At 38.3% G+C, this 18,899-nt stretch overlaps 1 protein-coding gene across 9 annotated transcripts in view; it reads right to left on the bottom strand.

Moving 5' to 3' along the window:
* The window catches only part of LOC118452780, a 40,800-nt gene extending 22,170 nt beyond the window's left edge, over positions 1-18,630 (bottom strand). For 3 of the 9 annotated variants that reach the window (XM_035898979.1, XM_035898980.1, XM_035898981.1), the window contains exons 1-5: positions 18,541-18,630; positions 17,466-17,534; positions 11,423-11,456; positions 4,235-4,285; positions 2,148-2,225 (exon numbers count right to left, since the gene is read on the bottom strand). In XM_035898979.1, the coding sequence (XP_035754872.1) occupies positions 2,148-2,225; positions 4,235-4,285; positions 11,423-11,456; positions 17,466-17,534; positions 18,541-18,615 (307 nt within the window). In that variant the 5' untranslated portion in view covers positions 18,616-18,630. Of the gene's footprint in view, positions 1-2,147; positions 2,226-4,234; positions 4,286-8,615; positions 10,577-11,422; positions 11,457-17,465; positions 17,535-18,540 lie in introns of those variants that run through there. The other 6 variants (XM_035898983.1, XM_035898982.1, XM_035898985.1 and 3 more) reach the window with 6 other exon arrangements.
* Positions 18,631-18,899: the final 269 nt, after the last annotated feature.

Raw genomic sequence — 18,899 nt, 5'->3', positions numbered from 1 at the left:
GAAAATAGCTTCCTATTTTCCTCAGCAAAAGCGAGAAAACTCATGGGTTGAGATAAAGACAGTTTAATAGGTGAAGTAAAGAGAAGATAAAAAAGCAAAAAAAAACCCCATGTGAAAACCAGTCATTCTCCTCCCCACAAGCAGACCAATACCCAGCCAGTCTCTGAACAGCCACCCTGGAAGCCAACCACCACCACCCTACCCACCCCTTTTTCTTCCTTTACCTCAAATGTGATTGCTGAACATGACATTATGTGGTACAGAATATCCTTTTGGCCAGTTTGGGTCAACTGTCCCAGCTGTGTGCCCTCCCAGTCTCTTGCCCACCCCCATACTGTAACTCAAGGGGTGAGGGGTGGGGATCCAGAGAGGAAAAAAGAGACAGTCTTGATACTGTGCACCGCTGAGCAACAGCCAAAACGCTGGTGTGTTATCAACACTCTTTTAGTCACAAATCCAAAACACACAGGCTGCTATGAAGAAATTTTACTCCATTGCAGACCCACTACAGTATTATACTGATAAACCTTAACTCTGAAAATAAACTGTATTACCAAATTAACTGAGTATACAAGTAACATTTTACTATCCACCTTTTTCCTATAAAAATGCTTATAATAATAAATTGCTATACTGTATTGCTAATACCGTATGTAGTTTAACCGTAAGACAATTCACTAAACAGAAATTCTCTGCTAATACTAGGAACTTTGCTACTTAGCTCTTTGTCAGGGAACAGATTTCTCTAGGCCACCATCACATACTAGGAACACTAAGGCCACTGACAAGCAGCATTGCTTATCCTGTCCTAAGGGTTGCCTAATCTAGCAATTAGAAAGAAAGAAAACCTTAAAATTAATGCTATTACTTTTAGTATTCCCAAAGACAGGGGAAAAATATCTCACCAAATGGAAAACCACAAAGAATCACTGGATGATTCATGGGATGAAGTCTAATTGGAGGCCAGCCGCTAGCAGTGTACCCCAGGAGTCAATATGGGGTCTAGTCCCGTTTAACATCTTCATTAATGATCAGGATTATAGAGCCAGACCATATCCTCAGCAAGGTTGCTCATGACACAAAACTGGGAGGGAAGGTTGATGCACCAGAGGGTTATGCTGCCATCCAGAGGGACCTCAACAGGCTGGAGATACGGGCTGAAAGCAACCTCAAACGGTTTAATATGAGGAAACGCACATTCTTTCTCCTGGGAAGGAGCAAGCCCAGGCACCAGTACATACTCGGGGCTGAACAGCTGGAAAGCAGCTTGGCAGAAGACAACCTGGGTGGACACCAAGTAGAAGATAGGCTAGCAATGGGCGCTGTGGCCAAGAAAGCTAATGGTTTCCTGGGCTGCACAAGGAGGAATGTTGTCAGCAGATTGAAGAAGACAATCCACCCTCTCTATTCAGCACCAGTAGGGCCATGCCTGGAGCACTGTGTCCAGCTCCAGGCTTCCCAGTACAAGAGACATGGACAAATGAAGGGCCATGAAGATGATGAAGGCACTGGAGCATCTCTCCTATGAGGAAAGACTGAGAGAGCTGGGACTGTTCGGCATGGAGAAGAGAAGGCTAAGGGGGCATCACATCAATGTATGTAAATACCTGAAGGGAGAGTGCAAAGAAGATGCAGCCAGGCTCTTTTCAGTGGTGACAGGACAAGAGGCAATGGGTATAAACTGAAACACAGGAGATGCTGTCTGAACATCAGGAAATACTTCGACTGAGTGGGTGACTGAGCACTGGCATGGGTTTCCCTGAGCGGTGGTGGAGTCTCCCACCTTGGAGATATTCAAAAGACCCCTGGATGTGGTCCTGGGCAACCTGCTCTGGGTGACCCTGCTTCAGCAGGGGCTTAAGACCAGATAACCTCCAGAGGTCTCTACCAACCTCAACCATTCTGTGATCCAGGAAAAGCTTCTTTACTAAGACGGTTCCTTCGGGAACAAGTTGTCTAACAATTAAGTTGTTTTAAAGAGGTGGCCTTTGGTCTAATAAGCTAACCTTTAAAAGGCATATCCTATAAATTATTTAATGCATTTACAGAAAATGAAACCATATCTAAAATTCCACCTTTTATATCAAAGCAAAAGCCATTTAGTCACAAATTCAAAAGACATACCATTTAGAAAACAAAAAACATACCAACTAGAGGTTCTTCTCTTTTGGGATCATTCATGAAATCCTTAAGACAGGTTATGTCCTTTGTGAGTCCTCTCTTCACTAAAGTAAAAAATACACACATAAAGAAATATTACACATTAGACATTTGCACATAATTTCTATGATCTAAAAGTAGTTTCTAATGGAGACTTAAGGGGGACAAAATGAATTTTCACTCTGAAAGGCATAAGGAAAAATTGGCAAGATCTCAGTCACTCACAAAAAGACTCCAACGCTCTGTTTTCAATAACAATTTTACACACAAGGAATTAATGTCTTCAAGGAGAGAACCAAATAAGCAAAACAGACCTTCTAACACAATCAAATTTACTGAGGAAAGATCCAAGTTGACATTCATAGCATGCCCCAGACCATGTCAGTTCTCATTTAAAAAAAAAAAAAAAAAAAAAAAAAAAAAAAAAAAAAAGGAAAAAAAAAGAAAAAAAAAAGCCAAGCCACCAATCCCCTTCTTCCTCTAAAACCCTAATACTCATATAGCACACTGAGACTGCTTGTTTGGAGTCTGAAGTTCAAGAATCATATTGTCTTAATAATAAAGAACACATAACCGCCACTAATATAGCAAATGTTTCTTGTACTCCAGGCAGACCAGAAGCTGCACAACCACAGGTAGTACGTTCCCGAGCCTGAACTAGCAGTGTTTCAACGAGGGATGTATCTCACTCCTCAATGATGTTTAATAGGTTAGGTTTTGCACTGCCTAAAACACATTTAAAGCATTCCTGGTCAACTTGGAGCACCAGCAGAGTTCAGCTAAATGTATCTGCAAAACAATCTGAGAGGCATTAAGTGTATTCACATGTTGGCCATTATAAAAGAGCATGCTGAAGTGCTAAAATACATATTTGTAATACAAGAAAAAAATGTGCAGAAATAGAATGCATCTTCCTAATTACATGCAGCTGTATTTTAACTGACTGATTAATTTCGTAAGTCATGAGCACTGCTAGTTTCTTCAAATTGGAGCAAACAAGTAGAAATACCACAAGCACTGAACAGTATGTTACTCTATTCTTTCCCACTAGGATGCCAAGTTTAGTTTAAAAAAAAAAACAAACAAAAATCAGGATCGGGAATTCTGTGCTTGTTCTTAAATATCCATTCCGTTAGTAACATGGTGTGCTGCCATCAAGTCAAATTCCAGGGCTGCACATAAAAAATAAAAATTTCAAAAAGCTCCAGCATTAATTCATATGGAAAACCTCTTGCAATTTAACTGTGGCAAAAATACCTGATGGGACACCTCCTGCCACAGGAACAGTGTGGCCCACTCCCACCAAAATGCCAGTCTTGTTAAAAACTTTGTTGCTTTGTTTTTTCTGTCTGAGGTGACATGCAGCAGTAGTGCAGTGTGACAGTAACAAGTTGGTGCCACATAATGAGTCTCCATAGACAGATTTTTACGAACACTTAAATGTATTATGCAGTTCTTATGCATTTGCATAACTGTGCAGTCATGCTCAGCGTGAGCTGGTTGTTGCCAAGCTGACAGTGATAGGCATGTGATCTTTTGGGCTTAATATGGGAAGATCCACACAGAAGGAAGTTAAAGCTCCCTATAAGGTTATGGCCGTTTTCTTCTTGCTTCCTAACACACAACTAAATATTCTTGTCTTGGTATCATCTTGATAATAAACAACTCATACTGTTCTTGGTTTATATGCTTTTGTTTTGTCAAACTTTCACTGTATCCAACGTGTACACATGTGCGTGCTGCAAAATTTTCTGTTGAAGACTTCACCAGCTAAAAGAACATTAGCTAGATTAATTAATATCAGATGCTGTCAGATAATCAGGAAGAAAGAAACTATAGTGTCCCAAGTTTGACAGTCTTTCTGTGAAAATACTCGTAACTTCAATCTCCTATGATCTTTTCTTACATAAATTAACCAGTGGACAAAAGAAAAGCAATGGTTTAAATGTTTGGCAACTTGCATTGCTTTTTCCTAAACAACAATCAACCACCTGACTTAGGCATCATTAAAACAAAACCACTGATTCCAAAGTTGCATCTGAAAAAGGACATTAGCTCATTTATATTCAGCTACCTGGTCTCTGTGTTTCATACTTCATCGGAGTTCGGACTGGAGCTGGAGGACCTAGAATAACAGTTTGACAGTCAGACTACTACTTCTCACTTGCTTTTATTAAATACCTAGTAGATCATCCAAACAAGTTAGAGAATTGAACAGTTATCTTCATTTTAGTTTAATATAGGCTCAGTAATAGCAGTATTCCATCTTGCTACACTTTCCTTTTGTAACTTTACTGCTCTAAGTAAGAAAGTCTTCATTTCCACTCCCCTTCCCCACCAACACAATACACCGAACACATGAACGTCACAGAAGCATATTCAATTTTTATTTGATTTTTAAGTGATTTTCATACTGCCTAGTTATTTTAATGATTTTAACTATTCAGTATGGTGCATGACAGTCAATCTGTGTTACTTACAGGTACCCAACAGAAAACTTCTGGTCTAAACATTTAGAGCCTGAACACAGTCCCAGAAACAATTCATAAAACCATTAAACTGCATACAGACTAGTATCTTCTTTTACATAGGCTTCTGTATATATAGTTTTGATCACTCCGAATTTCTGAGTGAGCTTTTAGACATGATTTTGTAAAGGTACTTCCACTCCCTTCCATTGGAACTTCTTTCCCTTGCACCCTTCTTCCCTCAAATCCATAGACACAGACACACAAGTGCACTTTAATGATGTTCTCAGTATTTTTTAAGTTGCAGCATTCAAGATTAAAACAAGATGACACACTAGTACTCATTTACTAAAAAAAGTGAAAGTTTAACTTAAACCTATGTATTTCCCCATGTAATTCCTGTTTTTGAAGTGAAGAAGTTTTCCATAGTCATGGCAAATGTGTTGTATACATCAGTGGTTTTCTCCTCCTCCTGCACAAGACAGGCAGCTAAGAGATACGTATCAAAGCTGTAACTCATATCAGAGTTCTAAACATTCTGCAAACAACTCTGTAATATTAACACAAAGGAGAGGTATGAGAAAGCATCTCCCCCTTGATTTCTTACAATAAATTACCATCCTTTTCAGTAAAAAGCTTCAAAGTCTCCAGTAGCATGAACAAAAGATGACCTCCCAAGTACTCTGCAAGTACAAAAATTACTTAATTCCAGAGTTGTTTAGTGCCTGAAGCCCAAGTCAGATTCCATGTCCAGCATCTGCAGACTGACATGGCCAAATGCTACATGGCACTAATAGGCACCTGTGAAATAAGATTTTTAGTGCTTTATTTTCTGTTTACTTCTAGGAACAAATTGTATTTGCAGAGAATTGTGCCAGAAGCAGTTCATAGTGCAGTCTGCTTTAACATGGTTGAAGTTTACAAGTATGGTCAAGTTAAAAATCAAGTTGCAGCTGCTACTATCACAAAAGGTAGCAGTTTGGGGTTTTGATATAGCAGATATTATCACTGCTGCCTGCAGAATTTTCATAAAAGCAATTATGATGTTGAAGACAATCTTCCATTCAGCAACAGCAGGTTTCCAGGCTAACATTTACTAGCCACATGGCTTTGCAATGCTATTAACAATATAAGTTACCAAAACACAACAGTATTTTTCCCTTAAAGCTTATCAGACTGACCAACAATCTGAAAATCAACTGGACAAAGGGCAACGATCGACAGCCCAGCCCCCAACAGCCTTGATGTTCAGTAAGCAGCAGAGTACCCCAAAGACTGATTCCACAGTCCACAACAATTAATAAAATCATTAATAACCTGGCTGAGGGTACATAGAACACCCTCAGCAAATTCACAGACAATAGTAAATTTACAGGATACAATGCTACAGCTTCAGTTGGGCAAGACCTTGGGAACATTAAGGATTAAAGAAACCTTAAGGAACAGAATAAGAAGTAGAGGGTACTGCAGCTGAAATAATCCCATTCATGAGCACAGGCTGGGATCTGGCTGACTGAGCAGCTACACTGTCAAGAAATACCTCAGAGTTACAATGAATGCCAAGGTGAATATTGGCCAAAATTATGTCTCCCATAAACTAGGCAAACCCCATATTGAAATACTGCACAGGCAGCATACTTCAGAATATCTTATCCTCCATTATTCGGGACTTGAGAGGCTGTCTAGTTCCATTCTTCTCCAGTTCAAGTGGGATGTGAAGAAACCAGAGAGGGTCCAGCAGAAGGGCTACCCAGACAAACAACCCAGGGCAAATAACTTATGAGAACAGGTTTGGGAGCTGGACTTAGCCTCTGCTTTACCAGGCTAAGTTAAGAGATATCTAATAGCATGGATACCTGAACCGCAGCTACAAAGATGAGTCAAACCCTTTAGGGATGTGACAACAGCAGCATAACAAGTAACAGCCAGAAACAGTTGCTTAGGAGGCACGGGTTAGATGTTAGGATTAAACACAGGTAGCAGACTCTGCCCTTGGAGATGGTTCAAGGCTTCAGTAAGCAAGTGATAATCCAGCACTGGCAGTAGTCCTGCTTCAATCAGGAAGTCACCTATCAGCTACAGGAAATGCCTTCCAACTGATGTTTTTTATTTAGTAAGGGATATTTTCCACATCTAGCTATCTGTATGAACACAAAAAATCCTTTTCCTTTCAATATTCAACGACATGGTGCTGAACATGTTTCTTTGTTCTCCATCTTTTACATCTATATATGTATTTGTAATGCACACACCTTCCTAATGACTGCCAGAAGTAAAACAGCTACATTTCAAAATGTAAGGTCAGTTTCAAACCTTGTCAACTCAGTTACTCAGTGGCAAAGAGGTATTGGACTCAACATTGCAGTTTTGAATACAAGAGCTGAAGTGCACAAACACTGCATATTCCATTGTATGGGGGAACTCCCCAAGAGAGGCGGTAAGGGAGTTGGAGTAGTGTTCAACCTTAGTACTTCTATTATTATGGTTTCTGAAACATTTTCTCTTCTAGTCCATGACTTGATAAAGAACTTCCAGGTTTCCTTTCTTTGAAAAATGTAGCAGTAGTTTTACACCCCAAAACCTTATGTGTACTAATCAATGCTTCACAGACACTGAGCATGGAGAACATGTTAAAAATAAATAGATTTATCTTATATCATAAAGTTGAAATGCTGATCAGGATACTGATAAGGTTTTTATTGGTGAACCCAAGGCAGAATACATGACATTTGTGCTTTCACCGAAGGAAGAACTTGTAGCCAGTGCTGTTAAATAAATGCAGCTTATCTTCAGATCTGATTCTTCCCCTTGATTCCGTGCTTTACAGAATGACCATAATGTAGCTTTCTTTACTCATGGTGCTACTTAAAGGTTTTATGTTGAAGAATGTAGATGCAGGTTGCTAGATCCAGCAACTAAACACCTACCAAAATCCCTTATTAGACTTTTCAATACTTTTCATTTGTATCATTTTAAAAGAAGTACTGCAAGCTAACTCTGCATCTTCCTGTAATGCAAGAAAAAAAATCCACAAGCTGCACAAAAAAAAAAATCCCTTAATTCACTCTTCTTTGTGCCAAATAAATTTCACCAATAAAGCCAGACAGCCCAGAAATGGCTTTAATACAGCTTGTACTCTAGTCTCTGCTGCCTTGTTGTCATAGTAAACCACTGGATTTTGCTACTGCCCAGGGAACATTTGCTTAACGTATATATTGGCATTCCCTCATCATTTAATGCCTCTTACTCAAAGCAAAAACTTTTCCAAACTTCTGCCTGCTTTGATCAAAAGGTCCCAGGAAAGAAAGCAAAGTTCAGTCTCCTCCCCTCCTTATCCCTGAACACATATGTGCAACTGCCTCAGCTAGAGCTGAAAGAAGTCTTCCATCTGTCTGTTTATATCATTGTACAAAGAAATCACGACTGAAGTTATGTACTTAATATGTAATATACATAATCATGTATTTAACTGAGCTTTGATTTAACTCTTAGTAAAGTCCTAGAACATCAGCATCTTCTCTTCCCACAACTTCCATTAAGCTGCCCTCCTCTGAACAGGCAAAAAAAAAAAGCCAAACAAAGAACCCCCCACAAACCCACCCCAAATACCCAATTCTCTCATTACCACAGAAATAACAGAGAAAATGGTAATCCTCCAAACACAATCATCTGGAAACAGATGCATTTCCTCACTTAACTGACTTAATGGTCAACAAGACAGTGCAATTAAACAGTAAGGTTACTCACACTCATACTTCTGGATTATGAACAGTTACTTTTGATGAGTTCAGAGAGGATACCGTACATGGCATGTCCCATTTGAAAACACTCAGAATCCAAATAATTTGTCTTTTTAAAATCTGATTTACAAGTGATAGCAGCATTGGTTGTGTTCTCCCTACTGACAACGGAACTTTTTTTTTTTTTAACTCTGCAGCAAAGAAGAAATTGCAGACATTAATACAAAACATTTTAAATATGTCAAACCTCATCTTCTGAAGTTCTTCCTGAAAGAGAGTTCTTCTTGAAACCTGTTCTTCTTAAACAGTGTACATTTCAGATACTTGTCAGGTTTTGTCCCAAGTGATTTCCAAGAAAACTCATCCTTCACTTTGACAACATCCATACAATTTTGTTCCTGGCTCTTTGTACTCCAGCTCTGTGAATATGCTGCCACATTTCAGTCTCACTGGAGTATTTGACAACATGAACATTAGAATAAGATTGCAGATCAAACAGCAATAACAGGAGCATCTCATTAATTTATATCCTGAAGTAGTACCAGACTCATACTTGACCTAGTGCACCTAATTTAAGAATATCCATGCTTGCCACGCTTATTCACAAGACTTCACTACTTAACTCCATAAATGCAGTATAATTTTTGTTCATGCTTACTATATATATATATATCTGCAAACCGTAGAAAAAAATCAACTATTTAAAATGAAAAAACAAAAGCCAAGCAAATTCAGAATTTATTCCTGTATCTCAGTGACAGAGTACAATGAATTTCCTAGACCCACTGGCTGTTGAGGGAGAGTTATTTGTGTAATTGGTAATATGTCCATGTGAGAATTCTGAGAAGTTATGCATATATATTGAATATGTAATTCTGCATTGCAGTCCTCAAAATGAAATCTAAATTGCCATCACTGAAAAGTTACTCAGGTGGCCAGATTCTCTACCTGTTTAAAAAAAAAAAAAAAACCAAAAAACAACCAGACGACTAAAACATACAAATAAGCTTCATCAGGCCAAATTTCAGCCTTGACAAATAAACCCAAACAGTGGCTCACAAATTGCCCTCCCACACCTGGATCTTCAGTGAAGCAGAATGCAATATGGATAAATTAGTATAAAGGAGACATCGATAGTATGAATAATCATTTAATATTAGAAGTAAGAGATGTTGGTTGATTAAAAATGACTACTGAGGCATAGAACTTTCCGAATTAAAGCACATCTTGTGATGCTTCTGACATGTGGTATCCTGTGATGGTGGGATTCCTCCAGGAGTTAGCTCTGTTTACCAGTTTCACGTCTAGATTCTTCACTTTAATGATCAGATATTTTAACATCTCCTCTCATTCTGTAAGACAGATCACAGTTGAAGGATTCTAACCTGTGACATTGCCAGAGATGCGGTGTTTATAACAAGCATACGTTCTTAACCTGAATTCTCCGTGGAATGCTGAGCTTGCAGTATATTAAGCAGTTCCATTTTCTAAAGGCACAGGTCTTTGCAACCAGCTCCTGTATTCCACCACTCTTTTTACAGTCTTGCTGCCTCACCTTCTGTCCTCTTACTGAAGTCTCACTTTGTCCCATGCATCCTTTACATTACTCCTCCAAAACAAGATTTTATGGTCCTGAAGCAAGATCCTCTTCAGTTAACGAGTATTACTTTTCATGACCACTTCTGATGAGAAATACAAGGAAGTCTCTAGAAATTGTTTTCCACTAAAAACACTAGCCCATAGCCAAACAAATCTGTTGTTGTTGCCAAGGTATAAACACAGTTTTGGACTGCTCAAATCCATTGGTTTTTGAGGATACCTATATGTTTTCAGAACTTTTGTAGAAATTGTCAAGAGCTTCATCACCAGTATTTTTAAACAGAGAAGATCTGCACTACTCGTGTCTGCTGAGACATTTTGCCTCGTAACTGTTTGCACACTTGAATGATATGTCTTATACTGATATTCTCTTGTCAACTCCCAATCACAGAGTGGCTAATGAAGCCCAGTCTCTTAGAAAATGGTCTCTGACCAGTGCTTTTCTAAATGTTTCTCTTGTGCTGAGTCTTCAGCGTCCAGGATGCGTTGAGCTCAGCCTGCAGCACTTCCCGCAGTAGAGTACTGACACCATCACTCTCCTCTGTGCAGTTGTATTTTCAGGAACCCTTGATCAACTTGGTTCAAAAAGGCTGAGAGGTTCAAAAGATACTGAGGAACAGATGACAAAGCCAGAATGTAAGCCTTGTTTCTTAGGAGAACAGACTAAGAAGATAAAGTAGAAGTGAAAGCCTTATGTCTTGTGACGACTGACTGTATAACCATTTTGGTTTTTAATCTTCTCATTGATTTTTATCAGTATTCCCCTATCTGCCAACATTCTCTGGTTCCTGTACTTTAAAAATCTTGTACATCATCATCAGTGCCTTTACAAGATTTCCATTTCCGCTGTGAGCTAGTTATATCCCATGTTTTCAACCTTTCACCACAACTCTTATTTTCATTGACATATGACAGTCTGGATTCACATTCTCAGTTTCAGGGGGAAGAGATACCCCAACAACTGAGGTACCCTGAATAGGTCTTTGCTACTCCATTACAAGAAAGGCAGAACATTCTTGTGATGCAGCTAGGCGACTCCAGCACTGGTAGAGCTGCATCTGCAACAGCGCTCTGTTCGCCTGCTGATTTAGCTTCTTCACATACTGCCTGAAGCTTAGTAGTGAGTGTATAAAGCTGACAGATAAGTGGGAAATGTTTTAGCCAGGGAAGGTAAGAAACTAAAATACTGACTATCCATCCCTCTACTAAATAGATATACAAATATTTCGATGTGGAAAGGTATAATTAAGGTTTCATGTTCTAAAATATTTCTTAGCTCAGCAGTTCACTAGATAGAAATCTCGGAAGAATGTTCAGCATATAAAGAGAAAGACAGTTATAGACACATAAATCTGGCAAATGCAAATACCTGAACTACTAGAAAAGCAACAAACATTAAAATCCCCAAGCAGTATCTATCCTAGGAGGCTGGAAAGAAAAAAGTGTTATACTTACAATAGACAGTCTTGGGTCTCAGGGCTTTCTCTTTCTTTAATTATGAAGATGCAAGTCATCCCAAAATAAAATAAGAAAAAGAAATTAATGTGCTGCACCATTTGAAGGAAAAACCCTGTACTTCCCAAGAAGCCTTTGCAGATGAATTGCATTACAGGCCAAAGTTTCCATTATCAAATAGGAAAAATTACAGCCTTTATGATTTTCTGCAAAAGCTGGAAGTACTGACAAAAGCGTACTTACAGTTAATACAAGGTTAATTTCAAGAAAGCCCTGTTATTAATAAAATTTTAAGAGATGACTATGGCTTGAAACACAACATCTCAAGGATGCCAGACAAAACCTTGAGTTCTGCATGATTACAGCACCTAAGTTTCCAGAAGTTGTAGTTCCAACAAAAAAGAAAAAGAAAACTCGCCCCAAAAGGAAAAAACAAACTAATAAAAAGCAGCTCCCCCACCATTTTGAGCGGATTTGGCTAAACTTTAAAGCTAGCCAAATCTCCTGAAAGTTCATTTATGTCATGAAGAACAGGGAAAGTGGCTTTCATGAGCTGAATCCAGATCAGATCACTTTTTGGCAGAATCCAAGGAAAAGAAGAACTTAAATTTCCATTTCAGAACATGGCTGAAATGATCCTGACTCATTTTGAGAACTTTCTGGCAAATAAACATAAACTTGCCATTTACAAGAATGAAATAGTAAGCGTGATCATTCTGCTAGTAAAGCAGCTGTCTGCCCAGAACAGTCCATGGAGCTGTATTTTCAGTGTTCAGTGGCATGGAAGAGATGCTGCACATCGATGTGACATTTCAGTAGGAAGCAAGACTGACAAAACAGTTAATTAAGAAGCCAAATAGCTGTTCCTTCACAGTAGCCATAAATGAGGAAGTTACCCAAGTCCCAGTATCGCCACAGACAGTGGGTGGTGGTGTATGAACTCAGACAGATTTCATAAGCTTAGACTACAGACCCAGTCTCTCCTTGCTGACACAAGTCTTTGTTACTTGTCATTCTACAGGTTTACAATAAACAGCTGCTAATATCTAACTTTTCCAACAAGCATAGCAAACAATAGCAACTGTGAGCTGCTGCTCAAAGAGATTTCTTCCCGAGCATTTTCAGACCATCAGCTTTGACTTTGATTGCACTTGGATTACTGCATTTGTTAATATTAGAAATGGAGTTCCAGAACTGAAGCTAATGGGTCCATTTTACTGGTGACCCTTCTTGAGGTTTCTTAAAAAAAAAATAAATAAAAAGCTACATCCGGAATGAAGATTCTCACACATTAGGTAAGAAACTTATTCTCTGTCCTGGGTCAGGTGTTGCAAGCAAGTTGCAACAGCTGTTTTTGAGCTAAGACTATGAAAAGTTAGAGTAACTTTTAACAAAAGTGTCTAACTTTGAGAAGCCAAAACTCAAAAACTGCTGTTTAGGGTTCAAACCTCCCATACACACTGTAATCTGCAAGAGCTACTGCATAAATCAGTTTTCCACACAGTTCAAGTTTACAGGTTATCTAACAGATTCACATGCACAGTTAAGTATTATGTAAACATAAATTACCTGTTCCTAAATAGATATACTCTTGAAATCATACCAGCTAGATGTTAGCAGCCCATACACAGAAATTCTATTTTAACACTTCAAGCTTATACTAAGCAAATCAAGTTTTGCAAAAGAAAAGCTCTACAGTTTAAGCCTCTCTAATCACAAAAATAAGCTGCAGAACATAACAGCATACGTCTTGAGAGAAACATAAACATTTATGACAGCAAAGCAATTTTCCTGTAACCAAAACTTAGCTGTTACAATTCCAAGTATCAACACAAAGATGTCCAATTAAAATGCTTTTCCAGCATTGTTGATTTTAATGCCACAGAAAAAGACAGCAAGGTTTCCTGTACATCAGGTATTTTCAAACACAGGTTCTGATGCACGACAGCCAGGGGCAAGAGGTATAGCAGAAATGAGAACACCGAAATGGTGAAGACAAAAACTAACAACTCTCTTCACAGATCTGAACATTCCTTGTTTTTAATGAAGTTGCAGAGTCCTAAACACAGATTCTTCTCCTTTTGGAACACAGTAGGCATTTCCATCCTATCTATCCCCAGATATGAAGGGGGGAGTCTTGAATCCTTGATAGAACCAGAACAATCTTCACCTGTGCTCCAAATACAGTTCACAGAAGAGGCAACACTCTTCTGCTGGTGTCATACATCTGCAAAGGGCTGTTTAAAACACATGGAAAAAAAGACTCTACAATTTCCTCTTTAGCAAACTCAGCACTAACGCTAACACATATTGGCAAAAACAGAATAAAATATATCACACACCATCGTATTCCAGGTATTTGCATAGCAGGTATATTTTGTCTGCAAACTGCTCCCCCAGAAGAGCCTAGCTTTTTACTCAGCTACCAAAAAAACCCCAAAAACCACACCCCCACCTTCCACGCAGTATATCCCCCATTGCTCTTTCAGATTTGGATCAGTGAAAAGCATTAGTAAAGATTCTTTTCTAACCATTTTACCGTAACAGCTAAAAGTAACATTGAACTACTTTTTTAAAGTATATAATACAAGCCAATTCCAGCTTCCAAAGAGCTAAGAACTACATGCACATGTATGAATGCCATTTTGCCCAAGTCATTTCCCACCCCCATCAATACCTATTCAGCAACAAAAGTCACAAAACTCATCAGTGTGGAACTATGCAAAGGTCATAAGGCACTCAATGCACAAGATATACACAGCCTTGTACTGTGGTCATTCCAGCCACACAATATTTTGTCCATCAGCACTTTTTACAGGGGTTTGGCCTCATGAACTAGAAAAAAATCAGATGCGTATTCTGCTTATTACTCAAACTCCAGTTCAAGGGCACAGAAAGCATCATAACATGAATGCTGAAGTCAGTGAGAAATACAAACCCTTGGCACAACAAAGAATCAACTCTCGGGGATAGAAACTAAAAGAACTCTAAAGAGCTACACCATATAGAATTAAAATATTACCTAGTATTTTGTAAATTAAGCATTTAAAGGCCCCAGAACTTCTATGTTTAAGTTTCCTATATCACAGAATGCAAGTGGCAACAATTTCATCTAATTGGGTAACTGATCATCTATTATTTCACTAGAGCAACTACCCCTGAGACTTGTTCAGAAAAAAATGTTCACATAAATTTCAAAGTGCAAATGGAAAAGGCTTCAAATAGACAAAAACTAATCTAGTAACAAGCTAGGAAGAAAGTCATTGCACTGGCTAATCATTTGCTTGAAATATTTCTTAATTACTTCTATTTTATGATGCAATGTCATTCAGTCTATTTCTATCCCCTGAAATCAATAACACATCAATCCAGGGGGTTACAGAGCATTAAGACTGCAAATATACAAATACAAATAAAACAATTCAGTACACACCTTCTTGTAGGTATGTAGACTCAGCTTAATGAACCAAATTATTAGCCTCCAACACAGTCAATGGAATTCCACAAGGCTTTAGGTATAGACTTAGTCTCTTTTAGTTTGAGAAGCAACAAGATACTCTGGGAAAAACTTTTATCCAATTTATAATAAATCTGGATAGTCTGCCTAAGCTGCCATGAAGAGACAGGCATTATTTACATTTTCCTCTCCAGCAGCAAATGATTTAGGCACTGCCAGTTCAAACACACAGACCGAGAATCACTACAGGAAGTACACCCTAAAAATCTCTAACTCATCAAAAGCAATATCCCTAGAGTCTGAGAAGCGTAGCACATATGAATCAGATTTATTGGAAAAAAAAGTCTTAATTCTTTGGTTATACATAGGTCACTAATAAAAATCTCCCTAGTTTTATGAAAGCAATGCATTCGATACAATTTATCTAAGAAGTATGCTTAGATGTTTGGGAATGGTCTTTTTCAAATAAATTATGCATTCTGATGCTATGTTTAGGAGTCAATAGTACTGACATGAGCAAACCAATCGACATCTGAAGTAGAAACAAAGGTATGCAGAAGTAACCTAGATAAATATCTCATGTACCTATCCAAAATCCAGAATAAGCAAACTACCCAGGTGACCAAAAAAAAAATACAATAACAATCTACACAAAGTCAGCTGAAGTATTCCTACAAATCCATCAGACAGTCAAGCTTTACTAGCACAGCTAATCAAAATAAGGCATTTAACTTTGAATAGCTATGGGAAACACAGGCCAATAAAGTGAGAATCATTTCACACACATAGCAAGCATTCACATTTGTTTCTTGGAGTTTTCCCAGTGACTGCCCTTCTCCTGAGGAAGGGTTATTTCGTGTGGTTTTGAAACTTCCTCTAGTGAAGGACAAGCACAAAGTGTCCTTACCAATGACATTTTAAACACAAATGGGTAGCTGAAAGGAAAAAAGTCACCTGACTAAAGTAATAAAAAGTGGGTAGCAGGTTGCCCAGTGTTGCAATTTAGGTAAAGAACTACCATCTCCTCTTCGTTTTGTTTTGTTGCCAGGACACTCTTTGGTATTATTTTGAATAGGAACTCCTCTAGTAAGGAACAAACTAAGAGCTATTGACTATCAACACCCAGCCTGTATCAAAAAGGAACATAAGCTCAGGACTTTTAAGGTTACTTCAAACTTGGTGATACAAAAACTTCTTGTGACAACTCAGTGCATTGTGGTCTTCTGCCAAAACATACAACAGATTTCATAATTTAAAGTGAGGAATTAGAAGTAACTGAAGACAATGACGACACAATCTTGGGAGTTATTCCCACAGAAATGCACTCATGTGACTTACCAGAACTCCACACACCAGCACTAACATTTAACATCTAACAAGTTTTCACCTGCCTGATTATTGTTCACTATCAGTTTGCAGTCCTTCATTAACTCAATAGAAGTTTGACAGATGTAGCCTAGCATACACTAATTTCAAAGAGTGAAACAGAAGGAAAGCGACACACAGATTTTTCTAAGAAAAAAAAATCACTAGTTTTTCCACTTTAAAAGGGAGAAACATGAAAAATACTATAGTACTGTACACTTCTTCTGGATCAACAAGGACCAAGAAGACTGAATCCTGAGGAAAAAAAAGTCATTTTGAGAAAGTGGAGCCACTGACTCAAGTAAGAGTCGATGCTATTAAAGTGATCAGCAAATAAGTAACAAAATACTATTAATCTGTCTTGAAAACTAAAAGGTGGGGAGATGCCCCTCACCTACAACTGAAAGAAAAAGGGCACAGAAACACTTGAGAAAGGTAGTATTGCAGTTAGTCTTTAGTGTTCCAGGAAGAGTAAGATGTCATTAAGAAAACATTAAAGCAGGCACTTCAGATTGTATTGTCGTGGCACTGATGACAGCAATCTTAAGTAACAGAGGAAAGAACAGATAACTGAGTAGGTCTCAACTTCATAGACTGAAAATGTGGAATTTTAAACAAAACCTAATTATCAGCCAATCAACAGTCAAAAGTTCAGTCAAACAAGGCTTATAAAAGCCTCACCTCTAAATACAGCCTAACAGAACGCTGCCTAATACTTTAAGCACAAAACAAGCAAAGGCAGTAAACCAGGAAGTTGCTACTGAGATGCTTCAAACAAACAGAACCACAAGACTTAGTGGTTAAGCCTATGTAACACCTGCAGGAAACCCGAGTTGATGTTACTATCAAGATAACAAGCAAGCTAGTTTTATTCAAAGTACAGGTAAGTTACGTAGAACTGGAAAACAGAGCAGTACTTTTGCCAACTCCACCCAAAAAAAAAACCATTTGCATTCTTTCACCATCTGCAACTTCCATACAATTCAAATGTTAATTTCGCAATTAACACACATTTACCTCTAGGTACAGTTGATGTTTCAAGTTACATGCCCTTGTAAGATTACCACCTTTTTCTCGGGATTTTTCAAGCAAATTACTGTTCTAGATATACCAATGAGTTAGATAAGCACTTGAAGCCATGTGAAATAAATTACAGAATTTTACAAGAATCCCAGATTTATGATTAAATTTGCATATACACTTAATATGGAAAAAGATTACCTTTCTATGCTTTGCACCACGATAGTGTGACTGAAGACTTATAGAACTCATACATGGTACTTTACAAACCTAAAAAGATAAATCGAAAGCACATCTTCAGTTATGCTACGGATATTCTGTAGTTACTAAGTTATAAAAACTGGAAACACATCCCTTCCTACAGCATAATTCACAAGATCTTCTTTGGCTTAAACAGTACAATTTGCGTGACATTTAAGAGAGCAGCATACCACTAAAGTGATGAGAAATAGCGTGCAAACCTGTTCAAACGATACTTAAATACACATTTAAATATACCAGGTGGTACGATTCTTTTAAGAGCATCCCCCTTCCCTCCTACCACTACTTTCTGGATTCTTAGTTTTCTAAACTTCTCCAGGCTGTAAAGCCAACAAAAAGGGATGAGCATACAGTGACTAAAAAGGAAGGGACACAAAATTATGCCCTAGAATAACTGCAACTCCGTTCATTGTTACATCAAAGGGACCAGAAAAACAATGGAGGAAGACATCTGCATTTCATTAAGATCCACAGACACACATTATACCATTACAATAACTGATGTAAGACAATGCAGATCCACAATTATTTCTTGTATTTCTTTTTTTAACAAAAAAAAAAAAAAAAAAAACAACTACTAATATATATGCTGATACCGTCTATTCTCTTGACATACTGGCCCAGAAGTTTAATGCACCAGAAAAATAGTCACTGCTAGAACAGCTGTGATTGACAAATTTAACATGTTCTGGCCCAGAGTTGTAGCCTCTACAGATAAAGGAGCCTTTACAGTCACCTACGAGAAATACTTAACAACAGAGATTTGAAGGGCTACAATTACAGACCATTATATTGCACCTGTGACTGCTCAAGAACAAACTGAATTCACCAAATCCTAAGACAAGTAGCTCTTCCAGAGACTGACCAGGTTATTCTCCACATTAACAGCTTCTCTCACTTACAAGTTTGCCACACGACATCTAGGTTAGGTCTGCATTTCTAAGAGCATGGTCTTTAATACCTTAGGCCTCCATTTTAGCATACAGTCTGAAAAGCCACCAAGAAACGCACTCACTTCACAATAAAATATTTTTTTTTCAGATTCCGGTTTGCCATCTTCTGGCTTAACTTCTTCAGTCACAGTGCTCATCCTGCAAAAGTGGTTCACTGCACACAACGAGAAAAAAAAAAAAAAAATCCAGCTCTTGTTTATACGGTACTTTTCAGCAAACAATTGGGGGCGGGAGGGAAGCGTTAGCCGGATGAATTAAGTTATTCCGCTTCAACGCATTTCTAGACGAAACCACATCTTTTATCGCTAGGACACCTTTACAGCCTTAAGCCTTCCGGTAAAGGGACCCTCCCCGTCCGTCCTTCTGGAGCGGTTTCACAGAGAAACCGGCCCCCGGGGAGCACCGCTCTCCGACCGCGCAC

This window comes from Egretta garzetta, unplaced genomic scaffold (assembly GCF_000687185.1).
Source record: "Egretta garzetta isolate BGI_Z169 unplaced genomic scaffold, ASM68718v1 scaffold88, whole genome shotgun sequence".
In the NCBI taxonomy this organism is placed as follows: domain Eukaryota; kingdom Metazoa; phylum Chordata; class Aves; order Pelecaniformes; family Ardeidae; genus Egretta; species Egretta garzetta.
This window is presented reverse-complemented; position numbering and strand designations above follow the sequence as displayed.